The following is a 22096-nucleotide window of genomic DNA, read 5'->3' on the forward strand; positions in this document are numbered from 1 at the left end:
ACCATTATGGGTAGGAGCCAAAAATAATTCTTCTATCGACTTTTTGCGCTCATAATGTTTTAGTCTTGTAGACAAAACTCATGTTGCTGAGCATCTGGTGACAACCGTGTCTCGGTTGGTGTGGTTTCAAAATCGTTGCTTTTTTTAAAGTCTACGAATCTCATTTTTATCCAAACGTCATAGGCTACAGGTAGAGCACGGCCTTTTTGTTCCGACTTCAAGTCACCACCCCTCAGGTCATTCGTTAATTGCTTTTATTCATTTTAGTATTTTTGGTTGATTTGCGCCACCATTAGTAAATGCCTATGCGAATTATGTACCGGTAATAAGCTACGCTTGCCAGGTATGGTGTGCAAACAAACCCAAAATGAAGGACATTGAAAAAGTTCAGTGCAAAGCTACAAACTGGAATTTAAGTGACGATCATTAATTACAAGACCAGACTGGAAAAGCTCAAGATCTTTCCACTTTAATGTATTTCGAACTTCATGGCGTCATCCTTTCACTGTTTTTTTCTGAGAGGGAATTTTACTACCGATATACCCATCAAAGTAAAATCAGTGAAAAATACAATGAAAAAAACAAGACATCAGGATTAAATAACTACAAAAAAACACTCACTAAAAGGCTGACAAGATCCAGCAATCTTTTAACAATTGTAATTACTTGGAATTACTTTGCCAAGAATTACTTTGCTAAAGATAATTGGAATTACTTTGCCAAGAATTACTCAGATTTAAATTCATGTTCGTGGACTGTCATGCGCAATTTCGGACATTGCAACCCAATCCAAAAAGACAACTCTTCGGTGAAGTGACGGTCTCAAGCTCAAAATCCGACTGACTCAAAACCTAAACTATTCCTACTACCCCTCAACGAAACTTATATTTGAATCTACCGGCAAGATCTGTAGCACATTTCGGGAATCATGGTGTTAGTCTGTGTTTGCTCTCTCAATCTTTTGAAAACAGATTACGAAGTTTTTGAAGTTTTTTGAGAAACTGGCATGGACAGCGCGGGGTGAAGTGTTGCTAGTTTACGTACCTTTAGTAATCCGTACAACCAATATGGGTAGGAGCCAAAATAATTCTTCTATCGACTTTTTGCGCTCATAATGTTTTAGTCTTGTAGACAAAGCTCATGTTGCTGAGCATCTGCTGACAACCGTTCAAAATCGCTGCTTTTCATAAAGTCTACGAATCTCATTTTTTATCCAAACGTCTAATAGGCTACAGGTACAGCAAGGCCTTTTTGTTCCGACTTTAGTCACCACCCCTCAGGTCATTCGTTAATTGCTTTTATTCATTTTAGTATTTTTGGTTGATTTGCGCCACCATTGGTAATGTAACCATATTTTTCAGCCTCTTTGTCGTATTTTATCCTTGCTGCCTTAATAATTGATTTGATATTTTTCTCGTATTTAATAGCCGCGAAGCGATAGAGGCTATTATTGGGGACAATTTGGTTTTCTACAATTCAAAGAATTTGAATTTTATTAGGGAGTTGTCTTTTTTTAAGATCTGTTCACACATTTTCATGATTTTTGAAGTCAAATTGGATTAGTGATTTTGGTCGCGCCGAAACAGGAAATTGAGCGAAAAAGCGAAAAAATTGAGCACTTGTCCTGCTATGTTTTTTAATTCGTCGTCTCCATCGATTATTCTTGCGACCTGACTTCTTGGAATTGACTTTTTCAAATTCAGTGATTTCTACTGCTTTGTAGTTAAAACTTGTATGCGTGAGGTCATTCGTTCTGCTTTTAGGTCAATTTCGTGACTTACCTCACTCAATAAAATGACTTCAGAACTCGGTTATCTAACCTCGAATCTAACCAAAAAGTCTATTAAAGGAATGGTGGTCAATCCGTCTCTTATTTTTTTTAGTTGTTTTAATTCATGGAAGGCTACAAGCGTCGTCTATTGCGGCTATTTTCCGGCAATGTGCCGGCTATGTTTCTCTGTTGTGATCATTCGCGTTTGTTTTCCTGTACTTGCTAGATATCTCCCTGAGGTAGGGAGACATTATCTGGTCATTATTGGTGTTCTTCAAATTATTTTTCAAGAGGTCGTGGCCGAGCTCTCCGTGGTTGTGTTCTTTCAGAAACATTGTAGAGAATTATCCGATTTATTATGGGGTTGAGTTATGGGGATTCATATAAATTAGGGGCCTCGCATTATAGCCCCAAACTCCCTGCTCAGTGGGCTTATAACTTACACCTATGAGGTGCACTTATAATGTACATTATTCTAATCATGCCGTAATGGGGGGAGGGTTATTTTCTAAGGGGGTATGGTGGAGAAGATCCAAAACTAGATTTGATCCTTAAACAGTGTTTTGGCGTTTCAGATGAAAAATGGCTGGTGATTTTTCGCCGGAATTACAGAATCAACTTATTCAGCAACTTTCTGCAGAAATTTTGAAGGATGGAAATTCGAGTGATCTGCGGCAGCGTTTGGGGCTATTATCTCATTCAACTCCTACGATGAGTGGATCGCAAGATTACGACTATCCTATTTTAACAGGAGGGGCTGCTGAATCGGGTCGATATCAGTTACCTTCTACATCTAGTTTACCTCCAATCACTTTGAAACAACTATCGGTAGCTAAACATGTGCCAATACCGGCCGATATTTTGAGTGAGTTTCCCAAAATGCAAGCTCATTGTGTGTCAGGTTTTTTCCCTCTGATCTCTAGGGCATGGATAGCGATTGATAGTACGCTTTATATTTGGAATTACGTCGATGGATCTGACCCCACGTTTTTCGATGGAGTTAACGAAACTATTTTGACCGCGCTTGTTGTTCAGCCTAAGAGTAATGTTATAAATAATATGACATTCCGCAATGTTCTTGTTATATGTACTGCATCGGAGATTATTTTGTTGGGCCTCAATTTGAAACAGATAGAAGATCTCTCCTCAGACGCTGAGCCGAAAACAGAACTTGTGTTGTACAATGAACCGTTGTTCCGAGTATCAACCGATAGTTGTATTTTTACCTGTTCAGTGAGCACCAGGAGTGGGAGAATTTTTCTAGGAGGAACCGATGGCGCTCTTCATGAAGTAGATTACAAACCTCAGGCAGGGTGGTTTGGAGGCAAAAGATGTTGGAAGGTCAATCATTCGAAATCGACCATGTCTTATGTTGTCCCTCTGGTATCGCCTTTCTTGGCAGTATCTAACGATGAAGCAATCGTCCAGTTAGAGATAGATGAATCAAGAAATCTGGTCTTCGCTAGAACTGACAAAGGTACACTTAGATTGTTTGACTTGGGAAACAGCGGAACTGAGCTGTACAGAACTGCAACTATGAGTATACAAACTATTCAGAACAACGCTTCTGCTATCACGCGAAGTGTGGACAGATCAAATTTTAAAACAATTACACATATGTGCGTCATTGATCGAAACGAGAGTGAGAATCTGAACTTGTTCCTGACTACAAGTACAGGAGTGAGGTTATATTTTACCGTGAAAGGTTTCAATTATTCCTCAGAGACGAGACCATACATGCTTGCCTTGGTCCACGTACGTCTTCCGCCGGGATTTGCTTCAACTTCGCGCACTAAACCATCGAATGTAGACAGAGCAGTCCATATTCGAGGTACAACAGTTTTCTGCTGTGCTTCCGATGGATCCGACAGTGAAACATTATGGTGTTTATCTAGCGACTATTTCGGATTGAGTAACCAGTTACAAGAATCCCATTCGTGTGTTGATCTAGACCAATTGACGTGGAATGTAATTAATTCACCGACTAGTGCTTTTGGATTGCTTCCGTCGGCTTCTCGCCTTGTTGAGCAATTTTACAGTGAAAGAGAAAAATTTGTGATGCTAAACGCGACCAGTACTCTACTGGTAGAAAAATTGCGGCCAGTCGATCAATTACGAGAGTTGTTGTTGGATAATTCAGGAGCAGATAATGATCAAGTTCAATTGTTCTTTAGTGCACTTTTCAGACCAGCGGAGGCATGCGCCATGGCTCTGCTATTGGCTGCGGATGACTGTTCCACTTTTGTACATGTTGCAAACTGGGCCACCCATGCATTTGTTCTGTACGGAAATGAACCCAGATTCTCCGGAATTAGAAATAAAACAACCGCAGATGAAAGTATATCAGGTATTCATGACTTCACATTCAATCCGCGCTCCATGATGAACTCTGCCACAATCTCACCTAATCAACGCACTCAAAATTTAGGATCTTTCGTCTACTCTGATAAATTCATGGGATCTTGTATTTTTGTTTCTCGTGTCTTGAGACTCATTTGGGAACTTCCGCTACTAAAAATTGTGTTTAACCACGCAACTAAAACATCAACGCTTTCCTTCCGGTGGTCAAAAAACGAGATCTTAGAAGCCTTGCGTAGATTACGCAGCTTGAACAAGCTGTTTCCGAAAATATTTGATCCATCAACAAGTTCAGCTGCTTCTCAGAGAAATTCGCAATTCCAGATTTCGACTGAAGCGCTTAAAATAGAACTTGACGCTGTAGACCATTTGCGTCTAATAACCACAAAATCTGAAGAGTTGCTTGCATTTCTGGGTATTTTGATGGACTATAACGTGGACGATATTGTTCCTAATTTGAGTGGAGCTCTCCAGCAACAATTGAGAGAACTCAAATTCAAGGATTACATTGCAGTAAATAAAACTGATGTTACTTCTCTCATTTGCGTTGCTCTTTTCAACAGCCTCATTGCAGATAATGTCAAAACAGACCCTCTCATCAACAAGTTGCGAGAAGTTTGTCCGACAGTATTCAGTGCCGATGATGCTATCTGCGTACAAGCAAACGATCTACTTCAAAGTGGTCTCAAAGCCGACAGTCCTGATAGTCAAGATAGTTTTCTAAACGAATCCCTTGATATGTTTAAAAAGGTTGCTGCAGTTGTGGATGTTGCACAGGTTTGCGGCTATTATCAGCAGGTTAATTTCTGCGAAGGTGTTGTTGATCTATGCATGTGTGCTGCTGCAAAACGGGATCCAAAAAATCTTGGCGTGAGTTATTATCGTAATGGTCAACCAGCTGACGACGCTTTGGGCCGTCAGATGTTCAGTTGTCGTCAAGAGTGTTATCAATGCATTCTTAATATGGTCCACTACTATCACTCAATTGTTGAAAACGGTGGAAATGGCGATTCGTTAGGAACATCGAGGTCGTTGACCGCACACGAAGCGAGGTCATTCTTTGAAGGTGTAATATCTGAATGTCTTGCTAAAGATGACGAACTTCTTCATAACGCAATTTATCACTGGCTTCTAGAGCGCGGTTTGCATGAGATAATTTTGGAGAATTCTAACAGTAGTCTTGAGTTCGTTCTAACTTCTAGAGCTCGTTCAAGTGCTGATCGTGACTTGCTTGTAATTCTCGAGCTTCTGTGGAAGTTCTATGAAAAAAACGGATTCTTCGAACAGGCTGCTCAAATATTGTGTACATTAGCCGAACGTCGAAGCACTTTTGTGAAACTGAGCCAAAGAGTAAACTTCCTTGGTCGGGCTCTTGTTAGCGCCAAGAGCTGTTCGTCCAAAATCATAAATCCAGAAGTTAGCCCCGAAGTTATCAAAGAGATTGAAGACAAACTTGAAGTGTCACAAGTTCAGGTTAAGGTCCTAAATGCAGTAGCAAAATTGAAAACGATTTCTGCGGAAGATAAAGCTGATGTTTTAAGCATGCTGAACTCTGAACTATTCAACCTGACCAATTTGTATTCTGATTTTGCGTGCACTTATAATTTAGCGGACTGCAAGCTTGCGTGCATTATGGTAGCCGGTCACAATGACGAGACTACCGTGCAGTTTATATGGACTGAATTGATAGATAATTTGTTTAAAGATTTCATATCGGATCGAGCAGGACAACAAGCCGCGAATGTTGGAGTTTCTGTTGAAACGTTAGCTTCTCGATTCTCGTCAGTTGCAAAGGAATATGTCGATAAAAATGAACAATTTTTCCCTCTGATTGCTGTCGTTAACCATTTGGAAAAACGTTCATGTGAGCTGAAACTGGGCGTGCGTTGGATTTTCACTATGTTACTTCAACTTGGAGTTGAATACAACTCGTTGCTGATTGTTTACATTGAGCTCTGGGTTAATAAAGAGAAAATTTGGAAGATGCTGGGTGAACCCTTTCACTTGCTGTCTGTCATTGATGCTTTGATCCGCCACTTTCTGGATACAGCAATGGCTGCTGGTGATCAAAAGACCTCGAACGCAGCAGAGAGGTCGGCATTCTTTGAAATAATGGCGCCATTTGTATCTAAAGAACTAGTGAAATTAACTTCGATTGCTGGAAGTGACCCTGCGTGTAGAACTTTGATTGATAGTTTGAAGAAATCTATGCAGAACGCTGAAAGAGTAGCGATGTCTTAATTAGAATAGCAAAATAACTGTTTGTATAGATGATATACTGATGAATGTGTCCCTTTCGATTGCTGATTTGTGTTGTGTTATTATGATTGAAGCGAAATAAATTCTTTTTGTCACAATTGGTTTTCATGTAGTTCCCAAATTCGCTTAGCTAAATTTATCAAATGCTCTGAGAGAATTGTGATTCTTCTGTTCCTTTAGATAATATCTTGTGTGTACCAAAAAACATGACCTAGAACCAAGAGAAAAAAAATGATTTCACACGGAAATAAATTGGGGGCATAATAGATCCAGAAAGTCAAATGATGATAACAGTGCAAAATTTTGAAATTTCTCCGTTTTTAAACATGTCTCTGTGAGTTACAGTCATTTAGTTAATGCAATTCCTTATCAGGCAACTTAAGCCGTATCATATTTTGTTGAAAAGTGGACGTTAGCAACATTCAACGAAAAATTGCTCTCAAAATAGAGGCAAGAGCTTGCTTTCATAGTAGTCTGCTTCGTCGGGGGGAGACGGGTAGACTGTTGACGTTGACGTGAATAGAGCTCTTCATAACACTACTACGATAACTTTTTCGGGCACCCATGAATACAGTTTCAGTAGCTAACAGCCTTAACTTATATAAGCGGCTTAAATTCGGAAAGATATCAATTTAGATTACAAAAAAAATCCAGAAGTCAAGCGTCAAAAAGTGAAATCTTTCGAATTGTGTAGGAAAGAATGTTCTAGAACCAAACGGTCCAGCGAAAATTTTCGTTTGATGTTTTTGCACCCATAAAGAAAAATTTGCACCCAGCCAGTCATTCGAGAGCAATTTTTCCGACGTTAGTCGTTTTATGTTTTTGCAAGTGGTTGCTGATTTCTTGATGTAATTAAAAACAAACCAATTTTTTCGAGCAAAGCAGTGATTTATGCGGAAAAACTGATTTTGACCACTAAATGGTTGAACTTATTTTATATACTCTAAGAGTTAGTATTAGCACTTGCTCAACAAACAACGAAAGGATGGCGAGCAGCATTCCCGAATAATTGGAGAGCGATATGCAGAAGATTTTTGAAAAAGTCTTTGCTTTTTAGGTAACGTTCTGTACCGTATTTATCCCCCAATGATTGCACAAATTATCTAATCTCTGAAGTTGAAAAAAATTCTCAAGTATCACAGTAGGTTTTGATCTCAAAAAAATGCTTAAGCTTGAATCTGAGCTAGTGTCCCACAAGTTGTTCATTCATTTTGGATGCTTCAGAGGATCAAAGGTCTTCGATCGGTCTGTGCACTGTTGAATCAAATTCTGATGGCTAGAAAATATTTTTACCCGCCATGTAGAAATCAATATTTGCCGAAATTTATTCTCGGGATTGAGCAGTGGTTAAGTACTCACTCATTGGTTCCAAAATATTAACTCCTTCAAAAAGTAAATAATAAGGAGATTTTTTATTTGTCAACTGTTTAATGTGTGTTATTCAGTCTGCTAGGCGATCTGTTCGTCAGCCTCTGTATTTGTGATCGGTTTTGCAAATTTGTTTGAAATCATTTTGCCAGTTGTGATAGACAGCGCTCCATTTGCATATATTGGTGATAAGAGACAACGAACTAATATTGTTTACATAGCAGATCTAACCCATGTCAGAATGCAATTATGGTTTTATCAAGTTTTTCTGGATTATTTTTTAAGCAACTTCTGGCTTTTTTATGCAGATTTGGATAATTTTGTTTCTTACAAGACCCTGTGTGGTATTTAGGTAATTTCCACAACCTCTCTGAACGCGTAAATTGTACTTTTACTTATCTTTGTGTGGCAAATGTGATGAACTGATCTTACCTACATTATTAGCTGGAAATCATAGATGGGTTATGACAATTGGTTGGTCATATTATTTATCGACTTGTATGATTAAACGGAGACGTTGAAGTCCTTGTATGTTACGGCGCAGTTTCGTATGAGCTGTAGCCCGAGATCGAATAATTTTTTTGATTTTGTGGGCTTATGTTTTGATCACCTATGAATTACTAAGGTTAAACATGGCTGGGAGTTGAAACGTGATTCGATTAGTTGTGAATTCTTATTGACAGCGAGATTACGATTTGAGAACAAAAGTTGTAGTCGAGGTTATATTCGCTTTTAAAATAATTCCCGCTTTCGAACGTAATTAACCTTTTGTTAATCCATCGTTCTCCCTTGATAGTTTAAAACAATGAAATTTTTCCGCGTTCTGTGATTTAGATAATCAGTTTGCACTTATTTTATTGATGGATAATGTCAGGATTAATAGGAGAAGGTGAAATCATTCGGTCTCACCCGTCGATCACAATCAAAGATTGCCGCAAACAGTTATGGTGGCAAGGGGCTGGATTTCGTATGAATAATATCCTTTAATCAAAAGTACAACCGTGTCCTTTCTTTCATCGCCTCGCGCTCGTGTAAAAACGCATTCTTTGTATTTCAACCAGGCTACTTCACTCTTGCCCTTGTAGAATCGAACATGAAAGGTAAGAAAAAAGAAATTTTAATGATTGTATGCTGTTAAATTGCGCAAATCGGTCAGCAGTGATTACTTTATTTGCCGTAACATCTGGAAACAATACGCTCCGAATAATGTTGGACTATTGACGGTTTTTCAACTCTTTAACCAAAAAAGGTAAGCATAGACAGCTTTCAAGCCATTTGAATTGGTATTATTGGTAAACTAATTACTGTGTTTTCACTGTTGATCACTCATTATTTGTTATGCGGTTGTGTTGCAATGCTGGCGTTAATGGAGAACACTGCAATTGACACTGCAATTGCTTATTACTGCCCCAACCCTTTTAGTGGAGGGGGTTGGGGATATCTAAGAGCAGCTGTTCTTTTGCTATTTTGGGCGAACGACAATTTTATCTTAGAAAGTTGTAAATAGTTCCATAAGAAAGCTAGCCGCACAAAGAACGTCAAGTGTTTTTAGAAATGCGTTTTTTTTTCGATTAGTCCAGGTAACTTAGGTCAATTCCGTCCTATTTGAAAATTGAACTATTGTTGTTGCCATGTTGCTGGTCAATGCTGCAAATAGAAGACCGATCAAGTGCAGACTACCTAAAAATCACCTTTTTAAAGTTTGTGTTTTATGGAGTTATAATGAATTAACATTGTAGCTAAATTTGTATTTTTAACCAACCCAGCTTTTGACATCGATAAGGCGCTGTTATTGCAAAATACCATATTTTTCCATGTACGTGAAGATATTGCTTTTGCTAAAGAAAATGAATATGCAACCAAATTTCTCACCCATGTGCCTGGGCGAAGATCAGTCCTCTAGTCATATTAACATAGCAAATCTTAAGTTTTTTCACTGTCTCCAACAAATCTTCTAATCCTGCTGTTGATTGTTATGTTGCAAGTGATAGTGATGTTATGGTCAATGAAGTTGATCTGTCTACAGATGGGATGGCAAGTTCGCTCGGACATTCCCGACACCGGTCAAACTGCTTGCGATGACAGACTACTTTTTGTGCTGAAGACTAATCCCAATTTTTGGCGCCCTATATTTATCCTCTTGCATGTTTGTTGCGCAAATGCAAATCAGGCCGATTTTCCGTAATTTTGCATTTGTGAGTTCACTACATAAAGAACTATTGCCGACCAAATAGCAAAATTAATTAACCTATTTCAATATTGCGGAGTTATAGCGATAACGTCGCTCCGCTATCATGTTGATTGCGATCGGTGTCAGGTTATTGGCGCCTCTGAATTCAAGACCAATTAATACAATGTGAATTTTTTCGCAAGACAGGTCACCCCTTTAGCGTTGACAATCATTAGAGATGATTTACTTGATGTATCACCCAACTAATTCCATCAGTCGAATGTCTTAGCATCCTTGATCTGAGCTGAAATTTGAAAAATAACTTTGATCGATTGAAGGCCGAAAGTCAAAATTGTTTAACGTAATTTCGTTCGTTCGCAACGTACTAGAAGCTGCTATACTAGAAGGAACGATGGTACTTTATAGCCGCAATTCTGTCTGTCTTTGATTGACTATCCGAGAACAACAAAACGTTGGTTGACTCAATAAAATTTGTTTAAAATAATATATTTTATAGCGAGTTCTTTGTTGCTTTTTAGCAAGCCAACAGTCGTGTCGTTCACTCGAAGGTTACCATGACAGTTGAAAATAATCAAAAATTTTCATTGAAAAATTACAATTGGATTAGTCAAAGAGATTCGATCAGATTGACGTTTTTCTAATTATGGCAAAAAGGATATTTGTAGTTTTCACCACTTTTTGATCGAAGTGTGTATAAGAAACACGTTCCACAAAAAGCGAGTAAGCGTTTTTGTACCGTTGTTTCAAACAATATAAAAAGATGTTTTCACTTTTTCTGGTAAGAGCGTAAAAGAATTTATGACTCAGTCTTATGGCAATTTATATAAATTTTTTCTTAATGCGGTGACCATATTTTCAAGAATACTGACCTTCTAAGCTTATATAAGTATATAATAGCGATAATAATAGAGTTATAGCGATAACGTTGCTCCGCTATCATGTTGATTGCGATAGATGTCAGGTTATTGGTGCCTCTGAATTAAAGATCAAATAGCACAGTGAAGTTTTTCATTTGTAAGGCAGTTGACAATCATTAGAGATGGTTTAATTGCTGTGTAACCCAACGAAATCTATCATTCAATTGTCTTAGCATCATTGATCTGAGCTCAAATGTTGAAAAAAATAATGATCGATTGAAGGCCGAAAACCAAAAATGTTGAACTTAATTTCAAATTTTTTGGCAACGTAAATATTTTTGGCGTTGCAGGAGTTGAAATTAGTTCTAATAATTTTATGTTGAGGAGCCCATCAATGTGAAAGTTAAGCTTTTAAGTTTTTCGTTCAATTTATTGTATAAATTGAATGAAAATTTTAAAAGCTCAACTTCCACATTGATGGGTTCTTGAACATAAAATTATTAGAACTCATTTCAACTCATGCAACGCAAAAAGTTATGTAGCGAATGTTCAAGTTTATTTATTCTAGAGCTTGTTGCGAAATTATTTGATAGTTAAAGTACAAGTTGATGCGGAATCAGGACAGGTGATCAGAAACAATTTCATGGTTAGCTGCCGGGTGCAATTAGACATTAGATTTTTTCATTAATTTATATTAATGGTATGTCTTAAAAAACTGAAAGAATCTGATGATCACGGCAGGAATATTTGGAATTTGAAATTCTATATTGAAATTTGTGGAAATTTTTTAAATTTAATGTTCGTTTTATCACAATTTTGAAGTTGTAATGTTTTATGTTTTGTAAGTTGTTCTTGGTTTTTGTCAATGCCATGATGAAAATTGATGAAAGCTCAAAAATCTGACCTTCCGGGTACTTTTCTCTTTACGATAAAATGTTGATGAGTCGGCTTGTTTCTGAACTTGACACAACTTGCAATTTTCTGGAGCCAAATCTATATCATTTAATCAGTACAATTTTATAGGTCTACAAAGGTATATTGTTTAATCTATCGACTATCTTTTTTTGGTTTTATTGTCTAATCTATCGACTATTTTTTTGGTTTTGAATAATCAGCGTGAGACATTTTACATCTACAATTTTTGGCTTTGGAGTCGATTTTTTGTTATTTTATTGTCAATTGAATAATAAGAAACTTAAATATAAAAATGGGAAAGGTAATAATTCCATGCTGATAAAATGAATCTGATTCCTGAAGCCGGACCTTGCGTGGGTTACAGATACCTTTGAAATCAGCTTTTGATCTAAAGTTAAACCAAACATGAAAATTGCAAGTAAATACATGTTCTCAATTTTCTATCGAGTGTCGTAATCGCATCACGGAATAAAACAAAATCGATAATGATACAAAACCATTTGTAATGAATACCCGTTTTTGTATGTGCGTAAAATAACACATACCGATGCCTAATTGAGTACACTGCCATATGGCTCATTAGGGGCACACAAGAGGCGCACAATCTATTCTATCAAATTGATTTTGTTCACAATCAAAGTATTTGTTTTCAATTGTACATTCTCTTTTCACACCTTGTATACCCGTGACATCACAGAAATGCGTCAATGGGAAAAGAAGAGGAGCTAAGGGCTAATTTCGTGGTATCAGGATAGGATAATTTCATTAAATCAATCAACTAGGTCACCCCCAGTATTATATACACGTATAGACTCGAATTTATTCAACCTTTCCCAACTCATTGAGAAACTACAAGGGTGCAATTGTGGGGGATAAACCTGTTTTTGTAGACGACTAGTATAAAACAGTTGCCCACAGCGAAAGGTAGGTCTGTTGTTTGTTAATTTTGTTAGCCAGCTCAATTTTCATTTTGCTTTTTTGGCGAGTGAGACCCAATACTTTTTTGAAGAAACAATACGCTTAAAAGTCGTGATTCTTCATCGTAATCAGCTCAGCTTAATAGTGAGTACTTGCCAAATTAACATTTGAAATTTTGCGTTCTCAAGGTTGGCCATTCAATATTCATTCACTGATGTGTAAAATAATATCGGTAGCAATGTATTGCTGTCCAGAAAACTTCAGCTAGGGTCCTACGTTTTTTCATTGCACTCAGGCGAAGTTAGAAGCAATTTTTGTAAACATTTGTCTTTTTTTTGCAAAGTTTTTGTCTAACCGTTTTGACTTACGAGTGACTTGTAAGCTCTTGACTTTTTACATGTTGCGTCATCTAAGTTTCTCTCTCATTCACAATTTTAAGCAACTGAACGCAAGAGGCGGTAGTATACTACTGAAAGTCAAATGGAAGTTGAAAGTCAATGCAGAAATTGGTGTCATTTATCAAAATTTGAAACCTTGATAGAGGTATATAATACCCTCCAATGACGTCATTTGAGGCCCCTTGGCGAACTTCTTAGTCCTCCGTTCTGCAGGCTACCTCCCCCAGCCAAAGCCGGCTACAACAGAGTAGAGCTCCCACTAGTTGTTTGAGAGCAATTTGTTTCGGCGTTATATTTGGTCGAACATCTAATCTTGGTTTTCTACTTATGCGCCTTTAGAAAACCAATAATAGCAATACTTGTTCGAATTTTTAAAAATATTTGGGGAGTTATCATTTTTTTTCTGAGTTGTGGAGCAAGCAATTAAGGTGTAAACGTACTCTACTATGAAGAAAATGGATAAAATTGATACGTAACCCATTTTTGCACACTTAACCCAGTCAGAAAAGGCCAGATTAATTTTCGAAAGATTGAGTCAGCTTCCAAAAGAATCGCTTATAATGGATTGTTGCAATTTTTATGAAGATTATTAAACTTGGTTTTAAAAAATTAGATAAAGAGGGTCATTTTTTGTCTGAACCACTCATTTTTCAAAAAATAATTTTGTTTTTGAAGTTAAATTTGTCGAATGTAAATTTTATGCCAAAACTGCATACAATTTTTTTCTTTTATTCAACCAAACAAAGATTTTATGCTGTCTAAGTAACTCTGACTTATTTTAAATTCCATAGTCAACTAATGCGTTCAATGTCTTTCATCTTTTCGGGGTCGAAGCAGCAAACTATGCAATATTAACACTTGAGAAACAAACTGTTGAAAACCTGTTCAGAAAAATTTTATATCCTTCTTTTTTTGAACCTTTCATTTTTGTTCTTAGAGAAAATAAAATCATTTTTTAATAGCCGCACAGCGATAGCTGAGGCTATTATTGGCCTTCTCTTGGTTTTTTTTAATTTCGTCGTCATGATTTTTGTTACGACCATATGACGTCACAGCCACTTTTTGTTCATTCGTTCATGCAATTTCAACTGAATTGCATGTGTGACGTCATTTTTCGCTCTTAGTGGAGCGAGTTTTTTTGTTCATGCGCGTGATTAAATTTTTGGTCACACTTGACTTACCTCACTCTCAAAAATGACTTCCTCAATTTGAAATTGACTTTTATTTAATTTAATTCAAAGAGATAAGGTCAAATGGGTGTGTGTCACTCTAAATGAAGGTTATTTGAGATCAGCTAATAGAGGCAGCCAGAACTTATACAGATTTTTAATCAAAATATAACAGATCAGCCTTCAATGGAAAGACAAATTTTTTTTGGTCTGTCTTTTTTACTGTTTTTAGACTGCCGATCTACGAATCTACTGCGGCTATTTTCTGGCAATCTGCCAGCTATGTTCTTTTTTTGTTATGTTTTGGAGACAAGTCATTATCTGTAAATTTTCTTGATCATATTTTGTCCGTACTGACTCTCACTTAATGTTTCCCTTCTAAATCTTCACAAAGGATTTTTATCAAGTAACATACATATTTTTCCTCTAAATCATAAAATTGATATGAGAATCTTTAAGAACATTTGAGCAATTTGAAACTGATCAGCCACGAGTTCTAAAAAATCAATCTAACAAATATATTTGTTGGATATATATATATATATATATATATATATATATATATATATATATATAATATATATATATATATATATATATATATATATCTCCAACAAATATATATATATATATATATGTATATATATATATATATATATATATATATATATATATATATATATATCAGCGTATCACGGAATCTTCAAAAGTATTGCTAGCAGAATTATGTCCTTGTTTTTGAGCGCCTGCCTGAATTTCCTCATTGATCTTCATTTACAATCTTTTTGCTCGTTTAGCCATTAGCTACAACAAGGAGGCTTAATATTGTGTCTCTAAACATATTGCCCCGACCGGATCGCATCAAGTTTTCATTCAAAGGAAACCAAAGTTGATCTTTTGAAGCAAGAAAAAGATTATTTCATTGTTGATTAAATTATTAACTCTCGAGTATCGAGTAGTAAAAACAATTAAACAAGTTTTCAATAGCTCCGAAGCAATGGTAAGGCAATTAATGGTTTCTTTGTGATTTTGTCACCATCTAAAGGTATTGTACTGTACTAGGGTGGTGCCTTTTTGTATGATCCAATCACACTTTTTGACACTTCGATACCACTGAGAAGTCCAACTGAAGTTTGCAATCTTTTGCAAAGCTGATTTTTTTCAGTTAATTTGAAGTAGAGAAAAAATTTCGTATTTGAACAAACATTGAGGAGAATTGATTTTTAAGTGCAATAATTCGGCTTCTTTTTTAGCTGTTGTTTCTCATGATTTTGTAATTGAAAGTGATAACAAAAGTGATACAAGTGTTCTAAAAACGCATAATTGCTGTTAATCCAATCCATCAAATGGAAGCGAAAAGTTTTAATGATTTTATCACTGTGTTTTTAAAAAATTCGACTATGCCCGTCTCTTTTGTTCATGTTCGTGTCTCATCACTTAGTCTCTTTAATGACAGGTTCAGTCTGTTTTTTGTGAAATTTGAAATTAAATTTTGAATTCATATCGTATTTTTTGGCTTCTCACTTGTTGAATAATTCCATTACCCAATGATTTTTCTGAGTGGTAATTAATAATTTAAGTGTGTTGATTTTTAGGTTTAAAGTTTTTTAAGGTCTACCTTGGTTTTCGAAACTGTTTTGAAATTCTTGTTTTGTTCCTATATTTAAAATCCTTTCATTTGCGCATAGTCTTGTCAATGACTCGTTCGTCATATAATAATGAATGAAGAAATCTTTTTGTCAATGCGAGTTGACGTTTTTTGTAATTCTAGGTCTGATTGTTTTAAAACGTTTTGCGGCTGAACTGTTTTTGTTTTCTTTTTTCCTTATCTTTAAGTGTCTTTCGTCGGCTGTAAATGGAGGTTGAAGACATCCTAATTTGTTTTTTAAAGCATTCTTAATTTTTTTAACATCCATATTTTTAATCAGAACTATACTATTAATCAGAACTAATGGCTGATGTTCTGATTAATCGGATGTTTTAATCAGAACTGTTCACTTCTATACTTTTGATCAGACGGTATACTTTTAATCAGAACTAATGGCGGATAGAATAGAGAGCAAGCGCCGTCTGAATGACTGCGTAGCTACCCGAATTTATTGATATACGATGTAAGAAGCATACTAGAATTCCAACGGAGAACCGAATTCGCAAATTCTATAACAGCTAGTAATAGATTCGATGTGCTTTGCATAACTGAGACCTGGTTGACGGAAAACATAACGGACGCTGCAATATTTTTGCCAAGTGTTGAGATACATCGGACCGATCGTTTGAGTGACAAAGGTAAATCCAAGCATGGGGGGTTGTCTGATAGCAGTGATTAAAAACATTCCCAGCTCCAAAATATAAACTGAATTTACAGACTGTTATCATTCGTCTCCTGACAAAACCAGCCTTAATCGTTGCTTATATTTACAGTGAACCTCCTAACAGCCGTTATAGATGGACAAATGATCGATTTCACAAGTTCTTGCTACTCATGAAATCAAAACAACGAATGTACAATATCAGCATTGCTCTCATTGTGGGTGAAATCAATATTACGTCAACCGACTGGTCAACTTGTTACTCCAGTGGTCGGAAGAGACTGTTTTAGATGGACTCAGTATAGGTAATTTTGAGCAACAGATATCAGAAGCAATGAGAAGCCTAGTCGTTATCATTAGTAATTAACCAAATTCAAGTGATTAATGTACAAGTAGATAATTTTTCAAAAGTTGTTTCAGATCTGATCATCAACCATACTCGGCTAAAATATCCTTAGAAACGGCCTTTACTTCTAACGACCCATTCGATCGACAATTAAACGTAATTTTTAAAAGTTTTCTTTCAAATTTCGAACTGGGATGAGAGAAATCAGTTCATAGAAAATCATAAGTTTGGCCCATACTGTTATTCAAATGTTGATTTAATGTTGGATGTGTGGTATGACTGGTTTTTTAATATCCTGCAAGACTTTACCCCTAGGAAAACTAAGCACTGGAAATTGCTTGCGCCTTGGGTTAAACCAGAAACCTCGCACCTTATTAAGAGAGTCGAAACACTTGGGGCCAAAAAATTGTGTGGAGAACTGAAAAAAATGAAACTTGAGAAGGCAAAAACAGAACTTGCACTAGTCCTGCCGTCTGATCAGAAAGAGTTCGAAACATCTATTTTGCAGCATGGGAGTTTCTCCGATGTGCAACGATATATGAAAAGCTTTTCGAGTAACAACTACCTACCAAGTGAAATCTTTCTAGAAGGTCAGACAGCGAGGACAGATGTTGAAAAAGCCGAACTTTTCAATCGATATTTTCAGTCTTTCTTTTCAAGTGAAAATCATAAAGAAGCAAAGATTGAGGTGGAGGGAGAGATCAATAGTTTGCCTTTTACGCATAATGGAATCTTTAAGATCCTGAAAAATCTCGATGTAAATAAAGCTAAAGGACCGGATAGAGTTGGTAAGCACCTTCTGAAACGCTGTGCTAGTCATTGCCATTCTCATTACATCTCCTTTTTAATACCATCACAAACAAGGGAAACTTCCCTACTGCCTGGAAACTGAGTGAGATAATCCCCCTGCACAAAGATGGAAACAAACAGCAGGTATCATTATCGCCCAATTAGCCTCTTCTCTGCCTTATCAAGGGTTCTAGAGAAATTGATCTTTGACAAAATCTATCCTGTTGTTTTATACACGTTTTGCAATTCGACCAAACGGTTTCTACAAAAGACGCTCAACTGTCACAAATTTAATAGAATATCTTCACAACTATACATCAGCTTTGACAGTCCCGACACACAATACCTGATCGCTCTCTATGTTGACTTTCAAAAAGCTTTCGACAAGGTTAATCATTCTTTACTTCTAGAGAATTTAGCCCTCATTGGAATCGGAGGGAATTGTCACAGAGTTGTTGCAGTTATTTGGACAGCAGAAGGCAAACTGTCAGAATTCAGGACATTGTTTCACAAGAACTTCCCGTATTGAGCGGAGTGCCACAGGGTTCAACTCTCGGGCCCCTGCTTTTTAAAAAAATTTTATCAATGATCTTCCGAGCTGTGTTATGTCAGATAACTGCGGATATGCGGACGATTTCAAACTGATCGGAACCGGTCGCATTACTATAGGACTAGACCTCAGAAAGATTCTCAAGTGGTGCGACAACAACTTCATGGCCATAAACTTTGCGAAAATAAAGTATATCCAGTTTTAGAGGAACTACATGTCTGAAAGTTCGAAATTTTCTGTTTGATAGCACACCATTAATGAAAGACTTAGATCTTATTGTATCAGAAAACGTAACCTGGTCAGAGCATGCAAAAAAGCGGGTAGAGAAGTCGCTGAGAGCACTTTATGCCATCAAACGAAATTTAGTGAAGACAACCTTAAGCAACAAGAAAAATGCCTAAAGAAACTACATTGTGCCCATACTTAGTTACGGTTCACAACTATGGAAACTAAGCAAATCGGATTTAACTTTAACTGAAAGCGTGCAGAAGAAAGCAGTGGCATGGATTTTTGGTTCGAAAACACAGCAATCATACAAATGTAGTCTAGTGGTTCTTAAGATTTTACCATTATCGCTTTATCAAGAGTTGCATGTCGTCCTATTGTTTGCTAATTTAGTGTTGGAAAGTTGATATTGACTGGCATAAAAACGTCTCACTGTCAGATATTGGAAACACAAGAGCGCAGACAACTCGAAATTTCCAGTGCCTCATTTTTTGTTTTAAAAAATGCGAGTCCGATTTTTGGATGCGAGCCTGTAATCTTGCCAATATATTTAACGATTTTTTCTAAAGCGAAATTTTGTTTAAAGAAGATTGCAAGAATAAACTTTTGGATCTCTACTTTCTCTACTTTTACAATAAATATGACGAGAATATCTCATGTACATGGAGAATTGTTTGCGGATGTACCAAATGCAAAGAAGTGAAAAAGCTTAATTTCTCTTAAACTACGAGCTTAGAACTGCTAAAACTGAGGGTCCCGGGACCCATGAGATTTTGCTCTAAAGTCTTTATAATTTTTATTATTATTATTATTATTGTTATTATTATTATTATTATTATTATTATTATTATTATTATTATTATTATTTTTATTATTATTATTATTATTTTTATTATTATTATTATTATTATTATTACTATTATTATTATTATTATTAGTATTATTATTATTATTATTATTATTATTATTATTATTATTATTATTATTATTATTATTATTATTATTATTATTATTATTATTATTATTACTTTTATTATTATTATTGTGTCTGTCGCTTTCTCGTTTTGCGGCATTAATATCAGTCCTCATAGGTTTTCTTAAATAGATGGATGATTTTCGGCGATGGATTAAGCCTTCAGTTTATGTTTTTCGATTGTAGCACTATTTGTTTTCAGAAAAAAATAGCGGATATTTGAGTTTTGCCTGTAATTTTCTGCGCCGTCTCACACTGGGCGTGGTCTTAATCTGAAAATAGCAGATCTTATGACGGAGAAAGAAAGGGTTGAAGTTTGTTCATTCGCTGAGATAGTTGTTCCTCTTACAGGTATTACGTGCAAACTGACTAAATATAATTATCTAAAAAACTAAGAACTAAAAAAGTTAGTTAAAAAAGCCAAAAAAAGAAAAAGGGCCTCTCGGAATTTTTAAAAAGCAAAATTGTTGTAATTTTGTTTTAATTAATAGCATAATCCGAGAGAAGAATATTCAGAGAAAAAAATCTTGGAGAAATTTACGAAAAGGAAATAATTTTGTAGAATAAACAGAAAATCAATATTCAATTGAAATAAATTACTTCAATCAGAAACTCGAAAATCAAAATTTAGTAATAGTTAAATAAAAAAAATGCAGACTTACCGATTAAAAGTACTGTTTGATGTTCATGTTTTAAATCGAATCGTTTGTTAATGAACAGAATTGTAAAATTTTGTTGTAAGTGATCAAAATTTCGTTGATCCACTCATTTTTCGGACTGCTTGATGACAATAGAAAATCAAACTGAAGAGATAGCTTTTCTTGCGCTTCAGCTAATGGCTGCGAAAAACCGAGCATTTTCAAAGCGCAAATATCCAATTGCTAAATTGGAAAAAAAATTGACCTCGTTTTTCGCTGTTTAATCTTAATACTTTTTGGATTGTTTTTCTTGTCTTGTCCCCTACCTACTATGGTTCGTAACATTTCCTATCGGTTTTGCTTTGTGGCCTCCAAAAACCTAATTTTTTATCTTTAGTTTACATTTTAAGGTCTTTTTTTACTTTTAGCTCTAACTAATTATTAAAAGTTTTAAAATGTTGAGGCTGGTTGTGTTTGTGTTCTTTATGTTGTCTTAACAACAAGCCTCATTAGTGACAGTTCTCCTTAAGGAGGCGGAAAAACACTTATTTAATTTAGCTCGATGATTTGTCAAGTGATAGTTAAGTCTTTACAACCAAAGGATTTGTATTGTATTGGTGCGCTATCTATTTTTTGTAATCTTTTCTCAATTTTTTTTCGATGTAAAAGAAAAGTCAACTTAGAATGTCAGCTTAGTCACCCTTGAGTCACCCTTATGATCTGATTTTTTTGAAACTTCTTTAAAATTTTTGCGAGAAATTGGTGTTTGGCCAGTAGTGCAAATTAAAAAAAACACAACTCTTCATAATTACGTTTGACTGCCATTGTCTTAATCCTTCAAAGGGCAGTTAATACATTCATGACTTGGGCTCTTTTTGGTCGTAAATAATTGAAATTTTGAGTTTTCAACGTTTTTGGTGCTGTTTTTGCCCAATCAAAACTGTTTATATAGCTTTCTAAAGAATTGTTTGTCAGTTTTGGATTGTTAAATGTTTATAGCTGCTGGTTTTATTGACTTGAGTTGTCATAAAATTATACCTAATTTTGCACATATTTGTCTTTCTTTTTGTTGCTTCATCAATTAGTCTCTACATTTTGCGTTCGTCGACTTTTTGTTGTGTTTTCATGTGTTCAATGAATGTTGCTTCATAGTTTGCCTATAGGGATAAAAATTAAATCTAAATGATGTTCAAGTTCACAGCTTTCAGTTTTTATTACTTTTTTGTCACGAAGAATTAGTGAAATTTCCGTTTTGCTCGTTCCTTGTCCGCTTGTTACTTTATTGGGGTCATTTAGTTTAATCTCATGAAAGGTCTCATTGTTTTTCTAATGCCACCTGACTTACTGGATTAATAAACTTCAGGTTTCAACCAACTTGTTTGGCCTTGGTCAATATATGAAATGTCTGATAGGCTCTGCGAACTTTGCCCTCTTTTTTGTTGTTATTTTTCGTCTTTTTCAGAATGTTGCAACTTTTTTCACTATGCTGCTTTCGTGACTTAAATTTTTAGAATGCTTGCAAGATCTCATAATTGTTATTTAAAATTAGTTATTTCAATTCCTTGTTTTGCAGACTGCAATTTTTTATTTGTCCCGTCCTTTTTTATTATAGCTTTTTCCATAAGAATATCAAGGGATTGTTAATTTTTGCCAAATTGTGCTGTATTTGATGCCTTAGTGCTTCAACTTGCAAAACGCAGCTCAGGTATTGTTTCTAATGAAATTAAATTATTTTCTGAGGTGTTTAAGCCTCTAGTTAATGTTTTTTAATGTGACAATATTTCTTTAAATAGTAGTTATCTTTTTGTGTTGTCTAATCGAAATAGAATTAATGGGTACAATCTATCTCATTACTTAATAAAACTGTTTTTCAGCAGAAAATTACCGAATGTTGAAACAATATAAATAATTAGAAAAAAATTGGGTGATACCTATGTTTCTAATTTACAAAGCTCAAAAACAAAGAGAAATGTGTGCAAACATCTTACAAAAAAAGCAACAATATTGTTAAAAACTTTAAAAGCAAAAAAGATACGTAAAAAATATCTCTGACGTTAATTTT

At 35.5% G+C, this 22096-nt stretch overlaps 2 protein-coding genes across 5 annotated transcripts in view; both read left to right on the top strand.

Moving 5' to 3' along the window:
- Nucleotides 1-2331: 2331 nt before the first annotated feature.
- LOC142342561 (nuclear pore complex protein Nup155-like) lies at nt 2332-6486 on the top strand. Its single transcript, XM_075393937.1, has one exon. It carries the CDS (start codon nt 2354-2356, stop codon nt 6368-6370), a length of 4017 nt encoding a protein of 1338 aa, XP_075250052.1. The 5' UTR covers nt 2332-2353; the 3' UTR covers nt 6371-6486.
- A 2276-nt stretch (nt 6487-8762) lies between these two features.
- LOC142351486 (uncharacterized) overlaps nt 8763-22096 on the top strand; it is a 68896-nt gene continuing 55562 nt past the window's right edge. The window contains exon 1 of one of the 4 annotated variants that reach the window (XM_075403575.1): nt 8763-8856. The gene's annotated coding sequence lies outside the window, so the exon portion shown is untranslated. Of the gene's footprint in view, nt 8857-8896; nt 9006-12508; nt 12644-12700; nt 12782-22096 lie in introns of those variants that run through there. The other 3 variants (XM_075403532.1, XM_075403540.1, XM_075403566.1) reach the window with 3 other exon arrangements.

The sequence above is a fragment of the Convolutriloba macropyga genome, chromosome 1 (genome assembly GCF_964194025.1).
Source record: "Convolutriloba macropyga chromosome 1, txConMacr16.3, whole genome shotgun sequence".
Taxonomy (NCBI): Eukaryota; Metazoa; Xenacoelomorpha; order Acoela; family Convolutidae; genus Convolutriloba; species Convolutriloba macropyga.